Genomic DNA, 23,839 nt, shown 5'->3' with positions numbered 1-23,839 from the left:
ATGGATGACTGACTTTTATCAATTCAACATTATACAATAAATATAAGCCTTGTTGCATTTGAATAGCGGGGAATGGATAACTGATATCTGAATCTCTTCACTGTGTATTCCCCAGTTATGTGATTTATCTTTACTATCTGTACTGTGATTTCTCATCATTTAAATTATTCTTGCATTAAATTGTCAATGTAAATATTAAAAAGATCAGCATAGATAATAATGGCATATGGCAATTTAACTAACATTTTTACATCTGAACAGAAATTCTATTTTCTGTTTCTGTAGTTACTATGTTACTATGTTAAAGATGAACTCATGCTAGATACTGAGTCACAAAAAAGTTTGACAGCTCCACAATGTCTTCTAATATTTCCAGGATCACTTTTGTTCAAATGTTCAGATATTTAACTGTATTCAGCACCCATACTACTTCTAAATGGCAGTTTGCAACTGTGAACATCTGAAAAACATTTATAATTTTGTGATAGTGTACCAAGTCAGTTGAACACACTTTTTCTTTAAGTCTATAAGAGGTGAAATCTCATTTTATGGATAACCAGTCCAAATATGAAAGGTGATTGAGAGCGGTTTTCTTCCCTACCAAGTGGCAAAATGCTCCACTTTTTATAGTCCTTTTTTCAGCTACAAGATGTTTAAAACACACTCCCAATTTTTATTAATTAATATATCTAGATTTCGCCAGTTATAATTATTTTATAGTTATCCTATCTGGATTTATTTATAGAAGTTCTATAATTGTACCCCATGTTGAATTTCATATCCTACCACCTTAAAATTATAATTATAGTGACTGTTATTTTAAACATGTATCCCTCTTATCTCCAACTGTAAATTTCCTTTGCTTTAGAACTTTTAAAAAAAAATACAAAACACTGTGGGAAGACTCTGATACATTTGGTGTCCTTGGTTGCTGTTGGAAGCTGCTCCCTTTCTTTTATTTGAAATCATTATTCTTGAAACAATCTCATCCTTCAACTCAGACTTGATCTATTATTTTGTTTATCATGAACATCGAGACTGTCCCAGAACAACCTTTTTTATTTTCAGACATGCAACAGTCATGAAATGTAGGAAATATGCTACATTGATAAATTGTGTTTGCTGATATTATAGTTGGTGCACCAACTCAGAAGTAAGTTATTAACAAATTATCATTTTCAGATTGCACAAAATTGTCAGTATGTAAGTAACTTGAGAAGCTTTATTCCAAGGTAACAACAGAGATAGTTAATTGGCAAACATTTGTGGAAGCAAGTGACAACTTTTAAAGTGTTTAATGGATTGTTAGAGGGCTTTCAAATCACTATACAAGGATGGTGATGCAGGTCATTATTCCTCTAAAAACGACCTCCACAGACAGATGATCTTCCTCACTCATTGCCTTGGTTGAAATCACCTGATTCAGTGTGTGGATTGAACCAGTTCTTTCTTTAATACAGCCTCTCTAATCATTGTTGCAGACTGCAAAAGAAGTGTCTAAATATCATGCTTTCTCTTAAATTTGATACTAGATATAAAATTATCCTGCTTTTTAGCTCTCTGTTTTATAAAATATAGGTTGGTGATATCATTTATAATTAATGCCTTATGATTGTCATCTGTTCTCTAATATGAGTGCCAAGCTAGAAGATCTGCAAACTGGAAATTTAAGCTTAGTTATCATCGAGAACTAGAAACTGAGGACTCCAAATGATCAAAAATATAAGCCTGCAGCATTTGGAAAAGAAGTAAATGTACTAACATTGCTATGGCGCTTTGCCTTTTAACTTAATCTGTAAGTGTATGCAATGCTCTTTTCTCATTGAAAGATGATCAGCCTGGAACACTAACTGTTTCTGTCCATTGATGGTGCATGACCTGTTCCTGCTCTTATTTTTATTTCAGTTTTCCAGCATTTGCAGTATTTTGCTTTTGCAATGCTTCACTCACATTTAGAGCAGTCAATCTTGGCATTGACAGTATTTCACATTGTTTCTACTGGAAAAGAAAATTAAGGATTTGACCTTTGCTTTTTTTACGTTTGATCAAGGGATCAGCCAGCTGAAATACCACCCTCCCATGTGAGATGTTGTGGAAATTACAGCATTTGTGCAATCCCAGTGCTTTACTGTGAACGTTTGTGATGTTATTAATTCACCTTAAATGTCTCAAGTAATTTGAATAAATGTTTGTTCTGAATATGCTCAATCCACATTCTCAGAAATATCCCGTTGAGAATTGAATTTAATTGCCATTTATGATGAATTCCACCAAATTCTTTGTGGCTAATTGGTCTGAAATTTCTAATGGTGAACATATCATTTAGGATTTCAACAGATCATTATCTCCACCAGAAACTACCTCCATAGAACATATGCTGTTCCCCTCAGAAACGCTTTGCTGCTTCTGACCGTATTCCATCTTGAGACAATAGAGGTTCCTTCAAAACACTTAGTATAAACTGTGAGCAATGACCTACTGCTTTTGCTGGAAGGCACTGCCATACTTGTACTGGCCTTCATGTGAAGATGTGTTGCTTAACTTGTAAGAGACCAACTTCAAATAAACAGGACATGTCATTTGTCAATTAATATGCTTTTTGTCGATTTTGTCCCCTAGTGCGTTTTGATTTCATGCAATCCTTCAACTTTAAGGTTCAAGAGGTGTGGTTGTGATCATCCTGCAATACTATATTTTAGGATTATTGTTCAAATTATCAGAACATGTACAGTTGGGATTCCCCATTTTGTATAATCATGCAAATATTGATTAAAATGTGAATGTAAATCATTATTCTCCAAAAATAGAAAGTAAATGCAAACCCTATAGGATACAGTTTATTTTCTGTTGATCTAGATGCCAGATCTCCAGGCTGATATCCTTTCTTAAGCATAGTTAGGTAGATTAATTTAATAGTTCTGTTTCTGATGATAAAATGTCCAATTAATCTGTCACAATTGCTGTAACTGTTAAATCAACCAATTAAGTGGTCACTTGAAATGAAGAAACAATATTAATACGTGCCAGCTGATAATTAAATGAATAAAATGACTAACCAAGATTGATAATTAGGTACTGTGTAGTCTGACTGAATTAAAAGGTTGTTCTGATGAACAGTGTTCTCTTTGTATTGAGATTTATGAAGACTATTATTGAAGTAAGATTGGACAGTTTGGTGATCATTATCAGTATCTGTAAGCTGCCCTGTCTTGCAGCATTACAGCAGCACCTTGTAGACATAAATGTAGATGGTCCAGAAAATGGCTATGGTCACTGGATTGTTAGTACGTCTGGATCTCGTGGAAGTATCTCTTCAGATGTAAGTATATATTTGTTATTTCATTGTCTTCTTTGAAATATTTTCTTTAAAAAGGGTTAGGTTAAATAGGTGAAAATTTATTGAACTATACTTGCATGAATCCAGACAGCATTTAAAGTACAACTTCTTTTGTAAACCCAGCATTGATTCAAGTGGAAACTATCTTTTGGTTCACAGTTGGGGATATTGCATTGTGAGACTCTTCAAATTTTCACGTACAATATTTTACTTTAGTCTGTGTCATGAGGGAATGCTTTGTATTATTTTTCAATTTTAAATGGACTGTACCTTTTGTTCAATAAAAAACTGATGTCTTCTCAGCATCCTTTCATTAAACATATTAAAATAGTTAAATAGTTTGAGGTAACACTCACTGCAGCAGTAAGATAAAAGTTTATAAAAGTTTATAAAAGCATGTGCTTCACGTTCTAAATATTTCCTGCAGAATAACTCTGCTAAGAAATAGTAAAGCACACAATCATGTTGCTCATGCTGCTTTTTGGGGTTACTATAATCATGTTTGATTAAATGCTTTTGCAGGGCGACTCCCCAAATGGCTCAGGTGATGGAAGGGGAGTCAAGTCATTAGTAAATAAAATGACTTTTGCTCTTAAATCCAAATCTGTGAACGTAAAAGAGAAAGTGATCAGTTTCATCGAGAATACATCAACACCAGTTGAAAGGTAATGTAGTAATGTTGAAAATTATATTTTATTCTACATTGGCTTTTGTAAAGACCAAATTGTGAGTTTCTATGTTAGCAAATAGTTTTTTCTAGCAGTAGGATTTTTTAAAGCAAAATACATTTTATTACATGTTCATGTTAAATATTTCACTTCAACAAATTTAAGTGCATGTTGAGGAGTTGCTTCAAAATCAGAAGCAAATTTACAGTTCTGATGTGTGTATGTATTTACGTATTTGAAGATGGCACAATGAGCTATACGTATGCAAATGCATTAGGTGAAATTTAGAGTGCCTTTTGGAACAATTTTTTAATGTGACTAAGCTTTCATTTCTAAGCTTTTTCTTTCTATTTAAAATTATTGCCATTTGTTTTGTTTTCTATTATTAATGAATATAGAATGGCTTTTCAAGTTCCTTGGCCAGAAAAAGTGAACCTCAATTGGTAAGACGGTGTTGAGAATAGCTTGCCAACTCTCTGGCCTGTGTACTTCAGCATGCTGTACAAGGCTTTCCTACTTTGGCCATTTACTGTTGCTTTGCTGCAGCATTTTTAACCCTTCAGAGATATCTTAGATAAACCAAATAAATAAGTTCATGTATTCAGCATCGGTACTTCACGGTAGAACTATGCCCTGAAATTGTACATATATGTTCTTGAATGTATACGACCTTCTGTGCCATCTTGGAAATGTTGCAGAGCACTCCACCTGTTATTAGAGAATTTCACTGTCCGTTTTGGCATTCATAGATATATAGGAACAGGAATAGGCAATTCAGCTCCAAAAACCTGTTCTACCATTCAGTGAGATCTTGGTTGACCTGTGGCCTAATTCCATGTTTTTGTTGTAATGAGTCTTTTATGTAAATACCAAATATACAATCAACCTCTTAAAATCTATTGACATTTTAAATAAAGTAAGCTGACTACCTTTTTCAAGAATGTTCCTGTTTAAAACAGCCTTACTGGTTTAGCTGCTGTTATTTGATTATTGGTATACAAGCATTTTAAGAAAAATGTTTGCTGTTGAAGGATCAAAAAAAAACTTTGAATCTATCTGGAGATTAGGTTGAATGTTGCTATTTAAATCTAGTGTCAGCTTGTTTCTCAAAAATAAAAATGCGATTAAAACTGTATACTCCATAGCTTCAGTCTTCATTATAAAGCTTGGTAATCAATATTTCCACAGATGTTCAAGAGTTAGTTACAGACATTGACTCAATGTAGTATCAAATCTCTCAGTTTTGTCTGTCAGTTGCACTTAGTCTTTTAAATTAATTTGCTGATTAATTTTGTTTTAGTTCTGAAAGACCAATTTCTGTTTTTCAGCATCATAAGAATTTTTAAAAGTCAAGATTTTCACCTGCTTAATTAAACTTCACTTCATTTATGCTAAATAATGTCTTAACTTCCGACTTCCTTTTCTTCTCCTAAGGGCACTGACCCTTGGTAAGTTCCATCATCTAATTTCCTGTAGCCCTTGGTCTCAATCTTTCAGTGTACGCCTAGACTCAATGTATTACCACCGTTTACCTAGGAGCTGGCCCATCCTCGGCTATGCTAAAATCAGAATCCATGCCCATTTCATCTCCAGACTTGACTGTTCCAAGGTTTTCTGCCCTTTATGACTCCTGTTAAAAACATATATTGTCCCATCTGCTCAATACCCAGATCTTGTTGATTTCAGTTCCCAACATTTCAAATGTAAAATTCTCATCTTTGTATTCTCACACAAAGCACCTCCAAACCAACCAGAACAGCACTGATCTTTGTGCCCATCTCTCCTTCTCACGACCCAACTCCTGACCGCTTTCTTTCACCATTATTTTGGTCATCCCTCTGAATATCCCACCTTCCACTCTGTCAGGTTTTCTCTTGAAGATACCACCCTTCAGCACCTTTGGCACTTTTACATATGGAGGCACCGTGTGCATGTAGTTTGGCATCACACTTGGCGTGAATACTCTGGATTATTAGTGCACTATACAAGTTAGATTTTTAGGACTTCCAGTGAAAATGAACATGAACAAAGTTCAGATTGTGTGAATTATGAAGCCTTGTATTAATGATTGCACTAAAGTCTTATTTTCTGTTCAAAGAATTTAGTTATTTGTGGTCATAAATACCGAAATATATTCTAGCTGATGCATTCATGGCTGAGTTACATGGTTCTGCAATTCTACACTTTGCCTCACTAACAAAAATGCTTTTGTAATTTTGCTAATATGCTTATTTTTTATATACTACAGAAAATGCTCAGTGTCATGCAACTCTCAGTTACAGGAAAGATTATTCGAAATATTTGAAAATGCACCTCATGCAATAGTGTTTTTTTTAGTGTTCTTGGTTCTTTGTGCACTTCTTTAGCTATGCAATCAGCCTGACTCCTGTTGTAATCCCAGTGTACTCAAGTCTTTTGCTACATTCTTGTTTCTTTCTCAGAAGATTTTGTGGATAATTTGATGTACAGATAATGCTCATGTTTTAAGCCTATAAACATACCTAATTTATTTTATTGACGCTTCACCAATCTCAGACAGCCCTGACCTGCCATATAATCCATTCCTAATATGCACATTGGACTACTGATCAGTCACCATAATTGTGTTTTAAAGTTAAATGAACCACGCTATAATGCTGTCGTGTCTGAACAAAGAAAATTACCGCACAGGAACAGGCCCTTCGGCCCTCCAAGCCTGCGCCGATTGAGATCCTCCGTCTAAACCTGTCATCTATTTTCTAAGGGTCTGTATCCCTTTGCTCCCTGCCCATCCATGTACCTGTCCAGATACATCTTAACAGACACTAACGTGTCTGCACCCACCACCTCCGCTGGCAACGCATTCCAGGCATCCACCACCCTCTGTGTAAAGAACTTTCCACGCATATCTCCCTTAAACTTTCCTCCTCTCACTTTGGACTCATGATCCCATGTAATTGAGTCCCCCACTCTGGGGGGGGAAAAAGCTTCTTGCTACCCACCCTGTCTATACCCCTCATGATTTTGTAGACCTCAATCAGTGAAACTTATTTCCAAATTCTTTACGAAAGGTCTTCATGCTTCCCCATTTTTACATCCTAGTGGTGATCACCTTCTCCTGACCTAACATCGTAACTTGCAACTCATTCAGAAGCATCTAAAGTTTGGAAAAAAGGCAAGGTGATCTAAAAATCTTGGAGTATGCAACTAATAACACCTTGAAATTTCCAAAATTCTTTCGCAAAACAACTAAATGCTAACTTAACTCCTCTGTTTAGATACAGGCTAAATTTGTATTTGTTAAAATGTGTTCCTTTTTCTAAAACCATAACTTTTATAATGATATGTTTATTTGTGGAGGATTGTGGTTTTCGATATGTAGGGAATATTGTTGAAGGCATTTCATCAGTTTAACACTTTGAATGTTCTGTGACTAACACAGTTTGTGCTGAAGTTTTTGGATTTTGATCTTACTCAGGCATGTGAGCAGCAGTGACAGGGTAGGAAAACCCTATCGGGGGGTAAAGCCTGTCTTCAGTATTGCAGATGAAGAGGAGTATGATACAGGTAATTAAATTCGTAACTGCAAGTTCACCAATTAATATCAGACATTGTAACTGCTGTTTTCAACTTGGAATATTCATCAGAACATTTGATTCAAGTTTGAGATTTTTTTTTCCCTTTTTTTTAAACAGACTTCAGCCCAAAAATATATTTGGAGTTAAAATAATGTTTTGGTAATTTGCTGAGGGGGTGGTTCAAACTTGCAATTGTGTTTCAACTGTCATTGCTTCATCTGTTCATATGCCTGTTATGTCTGGCAGGTTAATTCATGCATTTTGGTGAAATCTTACTTATGTGATAAAGGAAGAATTTTAAAAATAGTGTCAAATGGCTTCATTGGCAACAGTGGTCTTCAGATAAATTGGGCAAGTGACCTTTCACATATGAGCAAGACAAGGGGTGATGGCATGCTATTGAGAGCACTGTACCTAGGTACAAAAGTTGTGTCCCATTTCCAGTGAGAGCACACTGAATAGAATTTGCAAGCAATAACTTTCTTGTTTTAATCATCTTAGCCCATGAACACATTAACTGTTAGTAACATTCTATCAGCTGTTTTGTATTAAATTAACTGAGTCAATACAGATCAAAGATAAAAACTGCCACATTCCATTCTTTACTCTGGTTTACTTCCACAAGTAACATGATGCACTACATAGTAAGCAAAATTTCAGTCTCACTAGCTTTGCTGAGAAAAAACAAAATGCTTTGGAGTTTGGGTCCTCTCGGCTACCTTTACTGATTTGTCATTCGTGTTTCATAAAGATCATTTTATATTCAAATGTTGGAAATTGTATCTTTCAGTTTGGAAATAAATGAATAGATAGAACTCTGAAACCCTTTTTCTATTCATTCATTGAATGGGTTTTTGCTTGGGCTGAGAGGATGCAAATTCCACTATCATTACCACTTTCTCTTGAAGGTGCAACTGACTTGGGAATGCAGCAAGGAGAAGAGAGCAGAGTTTCAAGCCCTTCTTAGATGAACTTCTCAAAACAGGCACTGGCTTGATGACTGGACTCCTGTTGTATTCTACATTCTATATAAGAAAAATACAGAATAAAATTTGATCCTTAGTGATAGATACCAAATTCAAGTTTTGGTTGTTTATATAACAGATTCTATCAGTACTGCATGACATTTACACATGTAGCTTTACTTTCAGATATATAACCAGAATTATGTGCAGATTGCTAATTAGAAATATTCTTCATGGTTCTTTGCATTTTAAAGAGTACATTCATCGTTAGACCTTTCTGTCCATTTTGTTTTAACAGATGAAATTGACAGTTCTTCTATGTCCGATGATGATCGGAAGGAGATGGTGAATATTCAGACATGGGTGAACAAGCCTGATGTTAAATACCACTTTCCTTGTGATGAGGTGAAAGAAACAGGACATATGTTTCCAAGGTATGTAATGGCAAATCTACAAGTTCAGTTGCATTTAAGGCACTTTGAAAATGAAACATATCTACACCAAAATGCATACATCTTATTTAAGACTTTTTAATGTGTACATTCGTAAAGGATTTGATGCCTTTTGCATTACACTTCAACTGTCTCATGATGAGTCTCTTTAAACTCATGATTACAAAGTTATTCACTGTGATGCCTGAGTTTATTTTAAAGAAGAGTTTTGATATAGTTGACATAGGTCAAGAAATATTGTCAAATCATTGCTCATTCATGCCCAATTCTCAGTTGCACTAGTCTTGGAAGGGCTGGCGCATGTTATCAATATAGATATGTAGTATTGTTGCTGGTTAACATTGATAACATCAGAGACATCTTGTATGGTGAATTGATGGATTCATTTTGAAGAGCCTCTGGCAAATATAGACCTGTTAGACTGAATTTTACTACTGTAAAATGCTCCCCCATCTCAGAATAAATTGCCTAAATGCATAAGCTTTTATTAATTCTTCAAATTACTGGAGTTGGTTGTAAATCATTATTTCCAGGATAAAACAGATTGGATGCTCAAAACATAACAAATTTTTTTTTTACTTCTTTTAAGTCACCTTCTGGTAACAGCAACTCACATGTACTGTTTGCGAGAAATGCCATCTCGAAAAGGATTTGCTTACATTCAGTCACGGCAGGCCCTGACCTCAATGGTGAAAATTACGTCCAAGAAAAAGCACCCAGAGCTAATTACGTTTAAATTTGGAAACAGTAATGCCTCACCAGTAGAGATCTTGGCTGTGGAAAGGTAAGATTATAAATTTACTTCGAGTTTAAACCTGTGATGCCAAGTAAAAATGTTTCCAACTCTTGTGCTCAAAATGTTCGTTTAAAGTGGTAGAGTTAGTTTTCCTGAAGTGTTGGGTATGCTTTTTATTTACACGAATCTTAAGAAACTTACTTCTTGGGCCACATTTGGAAGGTTTCCTACCTTGTGAACTGTCCAGTACTAAGCAAATTGAAAATCAGGAAAAAAAAAATCAAAACACAGCACATAACAAACTGTGGACAAAGTAACATTACTTGATTTATTTTTTGTATGTTCCTAATCAAACTAAGGTGCACAATTCTTAAGCTAATGGTATTTTTACCTGATTTTTGAAACAGTATCTCAATGAACATACAGAACATGTTCACATTGAACTAGAAAATGGGTTGTTTTGAATTTTGATGGGGTGGGGAGCACTTACACACCAGGCACAACATCACATGAAGGCCACTGATGCAGTGACTGAATTAGTTAATTAATTCCTTAAGAACTAGAACTAGGGGCCATAGACTCAAATAAGAGGGAGCAGATTTAGGACTGAGTTGAAGAGGAACTTCTTCATCCAAAGGGTTGTGAATCTGTGAAATTCTCTGCTCAGTGAAGCAGTTGAGTCTACCTTTTTCGAATGTTTTTAAGGCAAAAGTAGATTTTTCAACAGTAAAGGAATTAAAGGTTATGGAGAGCAGGCGAATAAGTGGAGCTGAGTCCATGAGAAGATCAGCTGTGATCTTACTGAATGTTGGAGCAGGCCAGATGGACCAGAGGACCTAGTCCTGCTCCTATTTCTTAAGCTCTTATGTACCATTTAATTCATGTTCTGAATATTTTACCAGTAGAACAAGTTTGACAACTCACTTCATTTTTCTCTGAAAAGTATAAAATGTTTTTAAATCCTTTTTAAAGCTTTGGTGTAAGGGTACAGCCCCAGGAGCACTGGGTGGGGCTGGCAGTTCCAGAGCTGGTAACACTAGTTTGTGACTTTCTAGGACTCTGTTATCCATTAGAAATTGGTGACTTAGCCACAGGTTTGGACGTGACAACATGGCTTTAACTGCATCATTTAATTGTAAACAAAAACACCTTGATCACATTCACAATAGCTAAATATGCTTCATGTATAGTTATATAAGAAACCTCCACCAGCATTCCATAATCAAAAATAGAAAACATCCACAGCCACTAAAAACACTTGCACAATCTACTTTTCATCCTACCTTTGTACAGTCACTAGTAAAATAATATGCCATGTGAATTTGAGCATTGATAACACATGTTCAGTTACTATGTCCATGAATTCTTAAATTCACCAATCATAAGTTATCTGTATTTCCAAAGGGACACAAAGACTGGGAGAATTCTATGGTTCAATTATTTACTATACAAGCGTCACTGTATACCACGAGAGTAAGGGAAACAAAATTGGCACCTGCTTTAAATTATGCTTGTTAATGCTGAGTTGTCAGATACTTACAAGTTTTGTTTTCAAAATTTTTCTTCAGGTATTTGATACCAAATGCAGGAGATGCAACTAAAGCCATAAAACAGCAGATCATGAAAGTCCTTGATGCACTAGAAAGCTGATAAACAAACAACTCAAGACATTGCCTTCAAAAGCTTAGGAGACTGAGAACACAAAAGATGATGGACATTTCCCTTTGGATGATTAACCCACCAGAACTTCTGTTTGTAGCAGAACTTCTGGAGTTTGACTCAACTGATACAGATTTGTAGGTTGTTCCATAAAATTCTGTTTGGTGCACAGCAAACTTGGAATTATCTAAGAGTTTGAACTTTCTTTGAGAACTAAACTCCTAAAAGGCAAACTTATTTTGAAGGCAAAATGTTTGGTGCATTTGAACATTCTTAACTTATAATTGTTAATACAGGTATTTGTTTTTTTTTCCAAATCGTTTGATATGAAGTTTCCTTAATGGCTAACATATTTAGATTTAATAATCAATGTGTAGAAATAACAGCCTTTACCTTGGATGTTTATGTTTAAGCACCTTAATTTGAAACAACATCTTTTAATACAATACTAAAGGACTAATACTGTTTCCACCAGGCTTTTAGCATAAATATGCACCTGTAAAAGGCATATTCAGGTCATGCTCTCCCTGAAGTTCTGCTCCCCTGTGAAATTTCTGTTGCAACTTTTACTTTGTGTCTACTTCAGTAGTGTCATTTTCAGTAAATGAATGTAAAAATAAATTTGTGTTCTGGTATGCCACTTACTGCTGTTTATGAAACACAGCTGTAAATAAACTGGGAGAATTTAATCTTCATTTTTGCAATTAGTTATCTGTCACTTAAAACTCTGCGCAGTATAATCTAACCCACCCAGTATTTTGCATTCCAAAAGGGTAACGTTGGGAATTTCTGGTTTACAAACTACTGTAATTTGAGTATTAATGGCTGACTTACTACAGTATTTATAATAAATGTGTTTGCACAAGCTTAATATGAGATTACCCAAAGAAATTCAGTTTTTGACTTCATTCTGTTCAAATGGCTATTCTTTTCCATCAAAATTGTTCAGTGTCAACAGTTACATGTTTACTGGCTTTATCCTTCTTGCATGCCTGCTATAAACATACTTTTGTTATCCATAGAGACTGTTTTTTTACAATAAAACCAACTTGATCCTCTTTTGCTTTTTTTTTCTTACCTGTGTGAAACTTTTTATTAACTTTACAATCTCTGTTGAATCAGAAGTGAATTTTTAATCTATGATATTTCACTAATTACCTTGGTTGTTTCTGCAGTTACAACATGGTACTTTTCAGTAACTGAATTTGAATCCTCAGCTGCTTGAGGGCGATAAATATTTCCTAAAAGATGATGCTGCTGGAAACTAATTCCAAGGGAACTGACCAGATGAGTGAGTTTCCTAAGTCATGTAAAACTGGATGAACAGCTTTGATTAATAACTCAGTAGGTTTGCTGATTAACTGACCTGTTTGAATCAGTGCTAGGTTAGTTGAAGCTAAGTAGAGCAAAACAAGCCAAATCTGCATGTAGTGATTGTGGAGTTCCAGGTCTGTGAGCATTGTTTAAACGTAAGACCAAGCTCAACTGTGATGACTATCGTGATCATGTGGCTTGCTGTCACTTATTTCCTCAAGTCATACTATGAATAATAACCATTTGATCAAAGCATCAATGGGTGCTTACCTGCTGCGGAGCTGTTCCACCAGGAAGTTCCCATGATCTAATGAAGAAAGTCAGAACTCTCATGACACCAGGTTTATTTGAAATCACAAGCTCTCAGACCATGCCCCTTTGTTAGGTGCTAAGTTCCGAAAGCTTTGTCTACCCTATTCCAAAAACGGCACCTCTACATCATGGCTACCTAATGAAGAAAGCAGACCAAACAGGTTTTTCATAAAATAAAGCATTTCCACTGTACAAACTTAACTTTGCAATGTTTGTCACTTTTTACTTCCACAACCTTTATAAAATATCACAAAATTAACCATTGTAGTTTGGTGGTTAACTTTAAGAAAAGTGTGCAGCATCATGTAACTTCAGTCTTCTGGTATCTTTTGCCTTCTGAAGATATAATAATCACAGGACTGACTGTTTCTTTGCATACACTATAGATCCTGTGCCAACATAATCCATCAGTTTAGGCAAACAGAATATTTGGGAATAGCTGATTGTCCATGTTTTACGTGGGTGGTAGTGACAACTGTATATAGTTACAAATCTTGACATTGCTGAAATTAAATTTTAATCATCTGTATCTTATGACAATTACTGCCGTCATCCTAGATCAAGAAGAAATAAAGAAATTTACATTTTGAACATGCGTGTCTTTGTTTTATAAACGGCAGTTCAACTAGGTACTGTCAAATGCCTCCCACGTTTGTACAAATTACCCCTCCCTTCACCCTCCAGCCCAAAACAAGCCTAATCATAGATAAAGGTAAGATAATGTCTCCATTCATTTGCACACATCAAACTTATCCATTGAGTATAAAGTGACATTCCTACCCTTCTCCATCTGGATACATCTCCAATAGGGCAAGCCCAACTGTTGCTTTCTGCAACAAGTTTGCACATTGAAAGGTGAACTGTGTCTGATCTCTCTCGGAGAAGTACAAGTGTGGTGCCGTGGTAGAGGGGTGGGCATTTTGTCCGACAGATCTTACCTGACTGCACTACTCTTGAGCAAAAAGACATTCATTTTGCTTTATGTAGGTTTTTTTTGTAGTTTGTTGTGGTGGCTTTTCTGCTCTGCCTGACTGACTGGATTTCTTCTGTAAACCTTCTGGTCAGATTATGCCCCAAGGGGTCAACCATAGAAAATCTCAGAGGCATGCTGAGAATGCCACCCCCCTGCCAGTGTACACACATTCCCTTCCATCTGGGTGAGGTGAGTTAGCAAGCCTAGCTTAATACATCTAATTGCACTGAAAATGCACGAAACACTGGGCAGATCAGGCATCATCTGTGTAGAAAGAAGTGGAATGTTTGAACCAGGGCTGTAATGAGGCCAAGAGCTGAGTAACCTGGCAGAATCGAAATGGTTTCACAGAGCAGGGTGTTTCTGAGCAGATGCTGCTGGATAGCTCTATCAATGTCCTCTTCCATCACTTTACTGATGATCGAGAGTAGACTGATGGGGCAGTCATTGGCTAGATTGTATTCGTCCTGCTTTTTGTGTACAGGACAAACCTGAGCAATTCTGTGCTTCATGCAGTCAATCCCTGACATGTAGCTGTTCAGTAACACCTTGGTTAAGAATGATGCAAGTTCTGGAGTACAAGTCATCAGCATTGGTACCAGAAAGTTGTCAGCACCCAGCATCTAGCAGCATGGTGGCTCAGCGGTTAGTACTGCTGCCTTACAGTGCCGGGAAACCAGGATCAATTCCACCCTAGGGCAACTCAGTGTGGCGTTTGCATGTTCTCCCTGTGTCTGCGTGGGTTTCCTCCAAGTACTCCAGTATCATCCAACAGTCCAAAGATAAGTAGGTTAGGTGAATTGGCCATGGGAAATGTAGGATAGGGGGTTGTGTCCGGATGGGTTGCTCTTTGAAGGGTCACTGTGGACTTGATGGGCTGAATGGCCTGCTTCTACACTGCAGGAATTCTATGATTCTACCTAGTGCCTCCAACCATTTTTTGTTATCACGTGGAGTGAATTAAATTGACTGAAGACTGGCACCTGCATTGCTGGATCTCTAGAGGAGATGGAGCAGCTACTCAACATTTCTGGCTGAAGATTGCTGTGAATTGTTTAATTGTCCACCCATCATTCAAAAATGGGCTGGACTACAGAACTTAGATCTGATCTGTTGATTTTTGAATCAAAAATGCTTCATTCTATCTTTACAGAAGACATCCAATAGAAATTTTGCCACTGGGTAGATGCAGTGTGGGTTCTTGAAAGGCAGGTTATGTTTAATTTATTTACTGTAAGTTTTTTAGGGTATTAGAAGCACAGTGGACAATGGAACAAGTGCATGTGGTATATTTGGATTTCCAGAAGGCATTTGACAAGTTGTCACACAAAAGACTGCTGCATAAGATAAGGGTGCACAATGTGAGGGATAATGTATTGGCATAGATAGGGGATTTGTTAACAAAGTAGGGATAAATGAGTGCTTTTCTGATCAGTGGTTCATGTCATGACTCAGGGTTCATTGTTGGGACAGCAATTGTTTACAATTTATATAGGTGATTTGGAGTTGAGGGACAATGTTTAGTGTGTCAAAGTTTGCAGATGAGACCGACGATCAAGAGCAAACTGCAGAGGATTCAAAGTCTGCAGAGGGATATAGATGGGTTAAGTGAGTAGGCTAGGGTCTGGAAGATGGAGTACAATGTTGGTAAATGTGATGTTACTCATTTTGGTAGGAATAACAACAAAATGGATCATTATTTAAATAGTGAAAAATTGTAGTATGCTGCTGTGCAGAGGCACCTGCATGTCCTCATGCATAAATCACAACAATTTGGTCTGCAGGTATAACAGGTAATTAAGGCAGCAAGTGAAATGTTTTCCTTCATTGCTGCAGGAATGGAATTTAAAAATAGGGAGGTTATGCAGCTGTTGTATGGCTGCTGGTGAGGCCACACCTGGAATGTTGTGTACAGTTTTGATCTTCCTTGAGAAAAGATACATCTGCACTGGAGTGGGTGCAGGAGAGGTTCACTTAGTTGATTCTGGAGTTGAGGGGATTGGCTAATGAGGAGAGATTGAAATTTAGAAGAATGAAGGGGATCTCATTAGGCCATCTCAGGCATTGAAAATTATGAAGGGAATAGATAAGATAGATGCAGGGAGGCTGTTTCCACTGGCAGGTGAAACTAAAAAAAAAGGGGCACAGCCTCAAAATAACAGCAGATTTAGGACAGAGTTGAGGTGGAAGTTCATCCAAAGAATTGCCCTGCCTGGTAAAGGAGTTGAGGCTATCTCTTTGAATGGGTTTAAGGCAAGATAGTGGGTAAGTGAAGCTGAGCCCATGAAAGGGTCAGTCATGATCTTATTGACTGGTGGAGCAGGCTCAAGAGACCAAACTCTTTATCTTTTGTCTTATGTTTAGCTCTATCACTTAGGCAATATGGTATTTGGCCACAAGTGGTCCTGCCTTGTGGCTACAAGAGGCTAACATTTCATTTTTTAAAAAGGTATGCCTGGTGCTGCTCCTAACTTATATTCCTGAACTTTTTGTTGCTGCCCCAACTTGATGGTAATGATTGAGTGGGGAATATACCAGACCATGAGGTTGCAGATTGTATTGGAGTGGGATTCTGCTGCTGAAAGCTCACATTGCCTCCTCTGATACCCAGTCTCGAGTTGCTAGATCTGTTCAAAGTCTGCCCCACTTTAGCACAGTGATAATTACACACATCACTATCTCAAGGATTCCCAGTGTTAAGTCTGGGCTATATCACCCAGGGTAGTCACTTATCAAACAGTGTCATGGACACTTGCTTCTGTAGCAGACAGATTGGTGAGAATAAGGTCAAGTATGCTTTTCCTCACTGGTCTCCTCACCACCTACTGCAGACCCAGTCTACCAATGATATCCTTTAGGACTTGACTAGCTTCACTGTCACCAAACTGCTCTTGGTGTTTGATGCTAATCCTTCACTGAGTACATGCTGTATTCTTGGCATCCTCAGTGCTTCCTCCAAGACTATTCCACAGCTATCAGCTGAAGGACAGCAGTGTGTGGTAATCTTATCTATGCTTTGTCTGGTGTGTCATTGTTTTAGGGTATCTGGAGTCAATGCTTCTTGAATGACTTTTAAGTCGGTGTCATATCTACTGTTCCTTCTACATCAAACTTTGATTTTAAAAAACTCAGCTCCTTAGGCTTATTGCTATTCTTTGCAATGTTAAGAGCTTTCCAGTACAACAGTTCCTTCAAAAAAAAACTTAAATAAATCTTTCTACTGAGTTGTTTTACAGTGGAACATTAAATTTAAGAACATTCAAATATTCCCTTGAATACCTATTCCAATTTACATGTTCTTCCCTCAGACCTATATAGTTAACTGATTCTTGTTTGAGATGAAGGTATTCTTTTTATTTTGGCTATAGACAAATGTATCATTTTGCATAGCAGATTAGACTATCTAATTCAGCATTATTACACAAAACCCAGCCTAAAATAGTTGTCACTTATTTTCACTTGTTATAGGAAGCCATCACAAAATGCATTGTGCAATTTAATCTTCCAAATCACTTTTTTTTAAAGTTGGTCCAGTCTGTTCAGAAACTACCAGATATTCTTTTCTAACTACAGTCATTCTGTCACAAGTTTACTAGCTGCACTATACCTTTTCTTCTGGCTATCCTTTATAATAGCACCCAGCATGATGAGCATCCTCTGACCTTTCAGAATGGACTAATGTTAACACTCTGCTTGTTGCAGATGCTGCCAGACTGGTTTGGTTTCCTCCAGAAATTGTCAGTGTTTCAGATCTCCAGCAAGCACACTTTAATATTACTATGGTGAGTTTGCTCAGCCACTAGGAGGTTTTAAAGTTTGAAATGGCATATTCACATCCATTTTCTCAATACAGAAGCCAACATAGGTCTCAAAATTAGGGACAGGAGAAAGTGAGATACAGCAGTTTAACAAATTAGCATTGAGGGGTTTTAGCAGGCTTGAAAGTATACCCAGTGGCAGTATCCAAAATTGCTGAGACATGAGACTGCAAGGACTCGGACACAAGTTTTCCTGGAATTCCCTAGTGAGGAAGCAGGCCTTTTGGCCCATCAAATGAACACTGACCCTCTGAAGAGCATCCCACCCCATCTCAACCTCTGCATTCCCATGTTTAAACCACCTAGTTGTACATCCCTGTCTACCAAGAGCAATTTAAAAAGGCCAATCCACCTCACTTGCACATCTTTGGACTGTGGGAGGACACACACGCAGGTACAGGGAAAACATGCAAACTCCAGTGAGTTACTAGAGGGCAGCCTCAAACCTGGGTCCCTGGCACTGAGGCAGCAGTGCCAACAACTGAACCACTGTGCTGTCTTAAGTCCTCTCTGGTCACAGGAGTGCCAAAAGACTGGAGGGCAGTTAATTAGGTACCATGATTCAGGAATGGTGGGAACAATCCTCACTTGGAGGAGAAAGAATAAATCAAGGATAAAAATCAATACAGCCTTATTTGGAGGGGCCAGGAGGAGTTAAGAAAGATCACATCCAAAGTTAATTGGATTTTGCAATTTGATCAGATGTGTGGGTAATGGTAATTCACTTGATTCAGTCTGCCTGGACTTCAATCAGGATTTTGACAAGGTTTCCAAGGCCAACTGCCAAAAATCCAGTGAAATTGGAACCAAAATTACTTTGCTTGGTGGCAGCAAACAGAGTCCAATTGACTGAGTCAAAGACTATAGTGTACTATACAGTTCAGATCTGGATCCCCTGCTGTTTACATTGTCCAGACTCCAGTGTAGGAGGTACTTGGGGAGGTGGTGGCCTAGTGGGATTATCAAAGATAATGGAATTTGAATTCAATAATCAACCTGCAATTAGAGCATCTAACAATGACCAGGAAACAGCTGTTCATTGACAAAAACCCATCTCATTTACTATGCCTTTTAGTAAAGTAAGCTTTCTTGATCCAGCCTACGTTTGACAGCAGACCCTCCAGAATATGGATGACTCTCCTTTTGGAGAATTAGACAGCAACACATCTCCCATGACTAAATAGAGAGGACATTATAGTTTGACGGAAATAGCAGGGAGGAAAGTCAGGCTACAGAAAAAGCAGTCAGGTGGGCTCAGGCAGCAAATGGAATTTAATCCCAGGTGTTGGTGCATTTTGGAATGCTAATAAAGGCAAAGAACTTCCTAGGTAATAAAGTGTGAAGCTGGACAAACAGCAGGCCAAGTAGCATCTCAGGAGCACAAAAGCTGACGTTTCGGGCCTAGACCCATCAGAGATGAAGTGATCCTGAGATGCTGCTGGGCCTGCTGTGTTCATCCAGCTTCACACTTTATTATCTTGGATTCTCCAGCATCTGCAGTTCCCATTATGTCTGAAAGAACTTTCTAATAGCCTAGGAGATACAGCAAATTAGACATTTTATGTCAACAGATCCTGTTAACTTACATATTGTAGTCACAACCTCTGGCAACAAGAAAAAAATGTTCAATAGGATACATTTTCTGAAGCTGGATGATGGCAATAGACAGATCAACAGGCTTCCTTACCTTGATATATTAGTTGCTGTCATCACACCATTCCTTCTCACATTCCACAAACAGCTAAATACTTTAAAAAGAACTGCAGATGTTGTAAATCATGGTGGGGGGGGGGGGGGGGGAGAGGAGGAAGAGAAGAGAGAGCAAAAAAGTTGGAGAAACTCAGCGGGTCTAGCAGCATCTGAAGAAAAATCAGTTAGCGTTTCAGGTCCAGTGACTCTTCCTCTGAACTGCAGAGTACTCCTGCTTCAAATATTAAACTGGAGATAGTGGATTATGACAAAATGGAAATTAAGTGATGCCTACGACAGTAATAGTTTACTAAGTTAATTGGACTATCAACTGCTGATTGAACAGTTGCAGTTTTTAAAATGAATTCAATTGTTTCAGAAACCAAAACTAAGTTGCTTTTAAACAAGACCTCTACTCAAATCAGCCTTCAAATGTTAGCCAGTTTACAGCAAAGTTACAACCCAGCATAAAAGACTTGGTGCTGTTGGGAATCGACAGAGAAATAACAGCAAAATCTAGTTTAGAACTAAATGGCCTCATACTTAAATTGCTGTAACTGGTTGGAATTGTTTCAATTGGTTCAACTTCAAAAATAAATACACAGCAAGGCCACTGGATTTAAAAAGATTTTCTTCGATAGAAAATGATGAAAGCAACAAGGCAAAGAAAAAAGGTATCCTTGAAATAAAGAAATCCCTACCCTTTGAATCGATACAAAGAGACGCTGGAAAAACTCAGGTCTGGCAACATCTATTGAGACAAAGTAGTTATTAACGTGACGGGTCCAGTGACGCTCAGAGGGAGATTCATTCTTAATTTGATTCGAAACGGATCGGGATCGGGTCATGACCAAGCCGACGAGAAGAACTACTTCAGGCAGAAATACTTGGAAAAATGAGCTCATCTTTTATTGCAATAAAACAGCACCAGATTCAAGTCAAACGAATAGTCATTGAAATTAAGAGAAAAAAAGAAAAAAGTTACACTGCATGCACAAAAAGACTTAAGACGAAAAGCACAGCACTCATCACCAAAAGAAGTCGCTGTAACAAACGAATCAAATCATGATTGTAGAAGAGACGAGTCCAGACGCTGGGGCGGAGGGGGTTTGGCTAAGTCAGTCAAACAATGAGGATGAGCTGCTGTAAGTGACAGATATTGTGTGGATCGACTTTATTTATCAACGCCGATATGCAAAGGAAGAATAGCAGATGTCGCCCATTCCTATTGGGCCACTTTCAAACTACGAGCCAGCCAATCAGAAGCAAAAGAGCGCCACGATCTCTTAACATCTCTTCTTCACCCCCAACAAAACGGACCCCAAAATCGCCGAAGCACAAGCAAACTACTGAAGCTAACACTTCTACCAATGGAGTTTAAAAAAGACAAAAACACTATCTCAAAGTCCGTCTTGAATGAGGGCTGGAACAACCTTTTAACCACCGAAACCATACAGAGTGCGGCCTTGTCTCTTCAAGGCGTACACCACATCCATGGCGGTCACCGTCTTCCTCTTGGCGTGCTCGGTGTAAGTGACCGCGTCTCGGATCACATTCTCCAGGAAAACTTTCAGGACACCTCGGGTCTCCTCGTAGATAAGGCCGGAAATTCTCTTCACTCCGCCTCGGCGAGCCAGCCTGCGGATGGCAGGCTTGGTGATCCCCTGGATGTTATCTCGGAGCACTTTGCGGTGACGCTTCGCGCCTCCTTTCCCCAGCCCCTTGCCGCCTTTACCACGTCCCGACATGCTGCAAAAAGAAACACTCTCTGCCAACCAGCCAACGACAACAACAGCCGCAGACTGAGACGCACGTCCTTTCTCCGGGAAGAGATCTTGAGCTGAAGCGGACCTGGGTGTAATACTCGCAGTGACGTCACCGCATGACTATGCTCCCGCCCCTTGATTGTTTCAATTTCTAGCCCTGTCCGGAAATAGTTAGTTGATTGATTCGCTTCTAATTTCCTTCCAGTTTGTTTTCTACCGTACAAATACAGGATTGTCATCAAAAACAAGGAAACTTTGTAGAAGCGAGATTTATACATTGCCTAGTCTGGTCCAGGTTGGTTATTTTTGAGTGATTTTTTTTAAAAGCGAAGATAGGTAACTGCATCCGGTAGATGAAACATTCGGGTATCCATAGGTCAGGTTCAAGATAATTCAGAAAAGCGTCGGAAGTGTAAATCAGAACGCTTGAAGGCATATTGTTATACGGGATGAATCGGGAGTGCAATGTGTAAAATGTCGGTGGCAATAGATTCAGTTACTTGCAGGAGGAAATTGGACAAACACTGGCTAGAAAGGGAAAAATTTAGAAATGTGGGACTGATTGAGGAGCTATTTCAAATAAGTAGTACAGCGATGCCCTGCAATGGGGTTCTCCTACACTGCGTGATATAATAGTTGTAGAGAAAATGTTACAATCTATTATAAAGGATGTGATAACTGGACACTTAGAAAAGGACGGTAAAACAGCGCCGAATCAACGTTTTACAAACATCTGAATCAGGAATAGGCCATTCAGGCACCCAGCCTCCTGATTGTAACCAAATCCATATTCCAGCCTAACCTGATAACCTTTCAAACTATGGTAACAAAGTCTATTTACCTCTAACTTAAAAATAGTCAAGGACCTCATTTCTACTATCTTTTCAGGAAGAAAGTTCCAAAAACTAATAATAATTTCAGAGAAAAACAATCGCCAACTCTTTTTAAATTTGCAATCCGTGAGTTTTGAACAGTAATCCCTAGGTCTTCTATAACACATGGCTTCATATTAATCTGTTAAAACCTGTCAGAATTTGTTACCATCAAACCATCTCTTATTCTTCTAAACTTAAGTGGAATCAAACCTGTTCAACCCTTCCTCATGAGATAATATATCTATGCCAGGTATTAGTTGAATAAACCTTCTCTGAACTGCATCCTATGTATTTACATCTTTCCTTACATACGGTGACCGATAGTACAGTACTCCAGATGAGGTTTCATCAGTGCATGACAGGAAGGGTCAATCGACCCAAAGTGTTAAGTCTGATTTCTGTCCACAGATGCTGTCAGACCTGCTAAGCTTTTCTAACAATTTCTGTTTTTGTTCCTATTTTTCTATTAAATTCCCCTCTCAAAAAATAACAACATTCTATTAGCTTTCCTATTGCTTGCTGTACCTGGAGACTTAACTTTTGTGTTTCTTTTTGCATGAGGACACCCAGATATCGCTGTATCTTAAAGTTCTGAAATCTCTCACCAATTACATATATGCTTTTTAAAATTCTTAGTGCCAATATGGATAACTTCACACTTTTCTATATTATACTCCATTGCCAATTTGTTTACTCATCTAAGCTACCTCTACCTTTTCATAATCTCCTTGCGTCCTCTTCACAATTTGCTTTCCTACTTATCTTTGTGTCATTAGCAGATTTGGCAACCATACTTTCCACATCTTCATCTCATTCCTTTATAAAAGTTGTAAACATATTGAGATCCCATCACCGATCTCTGGGCATACCACTATTTACGCCCTGCCAACCGGAACGACAACCACTTATGCCTATGCTACGAAAGGCAAATCATGTTTACCAAGCTTTTTTTTGCAGATGTCACTTGTAACATAAATAAAGATCCAGAGTGTAATATATTCAATTATCAGAAGACTTTTGATAAGTTCCTACACAGGAACTTTGTAATTAGAGCATGTGCAATTTCAGGTAGTATACTTCAATGTAAAAAACAAAGAGTAGGGATATGTGCATTGTTCTTAGGAAAGCTGGCTGTAATCAGTGGGGTTACCGTAAGGATCAGAGCTAGGCTGTCATTTGTGACCAGCTAAATAAATGTGGGGATTTGCAATATTTCCAAATTTGTCATTGGTAAATAACTAGGTATGATTGTGAGTTATGAGTACAATGCAAGGGAAAAAATGGGCCATGTGAATAAGCAAGAATTTGGAAGATGGAAAATGGAGTAAAGAAATGCAAAGTTATCATTTTGATGGGTAAAATAGAAATACGGAGCTTTTGCTAAATTATTGGAAATAGTTAAGTGTTGTTGTCCAAAAGGACTTTGGGTGTTCTTGTTCATGAGACAATAAAAGCAAGCACATAGATGCAACAGTCAATAAGGAGAGTAGATGGTGTGTTGATGTTAATCACAGTGTGATTCAGGTGAAGAAGTAACGTAAAAGGTGCCATAGTCCCAGAGGACCATAGACTGCTGTCTCCTTAGAGAGTGAGAAGACAGCTGTTGAATTTGTTACTACACTTCAGAAAGATATCTCGCTGTAATGTATCAGGTCTTGGTGCAATGTCTTAGTGAATTCTGTAGAGTTTTGGTCTTCTAATCTAAGAAAGAAAATATT

General features: G+C 37.8%; 3 protein-coding genes across 12 annotated transcripts in view; 2 read left to right on the top strand and 1 right to left on the bottom strand.

Moving 5' to 3' along the window:
- Window positions 1-12,432, top strand: part of tbc1d23 (TBC1 domain family, member 23) — an 83,186-nt gene extending 70,754 nt beyond the window's left edge. For 8 of the 9 annotated variants that reach the window (XM_059650224.1, XM_048540600.1, XM_048540596.1 and 5 more), the window contains 7 exons: window positions 3,216-3,319; window positions 3,860-4,002; window positions 4,404-4,448; window positions 7,463-7,551; window positions 8,826-8,961; window positions 9,569-9,763; window positions 11,284-12,432. In XM_059650224.1, coding sequence (XP_059506207.1) covers window positions 3,216-3,319; window positions 3,860-4,002; window positions 4,404-4,448; window positions 7,463-7,551; window positions 8,826-8,961; window positions 9,569-9,763; window positions 11,284-11,365 — 794 coding nt within the window. In that variant the 3' untranslated portion in view covers window positions 11,366-12,432. The remainder of the gene's footprint in view (window positions 1-3,215; window positions 3,320-3,859; window positions 4,003-4,403; window positions 4,449-7,462; window positions 7,552-8,825; window positions 8,962-9,568; window positions 9,764-11,283) is intronic. The other variant, XM_048540597.1, reaches the window with a different exon arrangement.
- A 7,932-nt stretch (window positions 12,433-20,364) lies between these two features.
- On the bottom strand, window positions 20,365-21,337 carry LOC125456958 (histone H4). The gene has a single exon (XM_048540605.2). The coding sequence runs from the start codon at window positions 21,226-21,228 to the stop codon at window positions 20,917-20,919; it is 312 nt and encodes a 103-aa protein (XP_048396562.1). The 5' UTR covers window positions 21,229-21,337; the 3' UTR covers window positions 20,365-20,916.
- A 43-nt stretch (window positions 21,338-21,380) lies between these two features.
- Window positions 21,381-23,839, top strand: part of nit2 (nitrilase family, member 2) — a 45,502-nt gene continuing 43,043 nt past the window's right edge. For both annotated transcript variants that reach the window (XM_048540604.2, XM_048540603.2), the window contains exon 1: window positions 21,381-21,541. The gene's annotated coding sequence lies outside the window, so the exon portion shown is untranslated. The remainder of the gene's footprint in view (window positions 21,542-23,839) is intronic.

Source organism: Stegostoma tigrinum, chromosome 12 (assembly GCF_030684315.1).
Source record: "Stegostoma tigrinum isolate sSteTig4 chromosome 12, sSteTig4.hap1, whole genome shotgun sequence".
Classification (NCBI taxonomy): Eukaryota; Metazoa; Chordata; class Chondrichthyes; order Orectolobiformes; family Stegostomatidae; genus Stegostoma; species Stegostoma tigrinum.
This window is presented reverse-complemented; position numbering and strand designations above follow the sequence as displayed.

What these genes read in the sequence shown, in the direction of transcription:
- LOC125456958 (XM_048540605.2), bottom strand. Translation starts at nt 21,228, where the DNA reads ATGTCGGGACGTGGTAAAGGCGGCAAGGGGCTGGGGAAAGGAGGCGCG.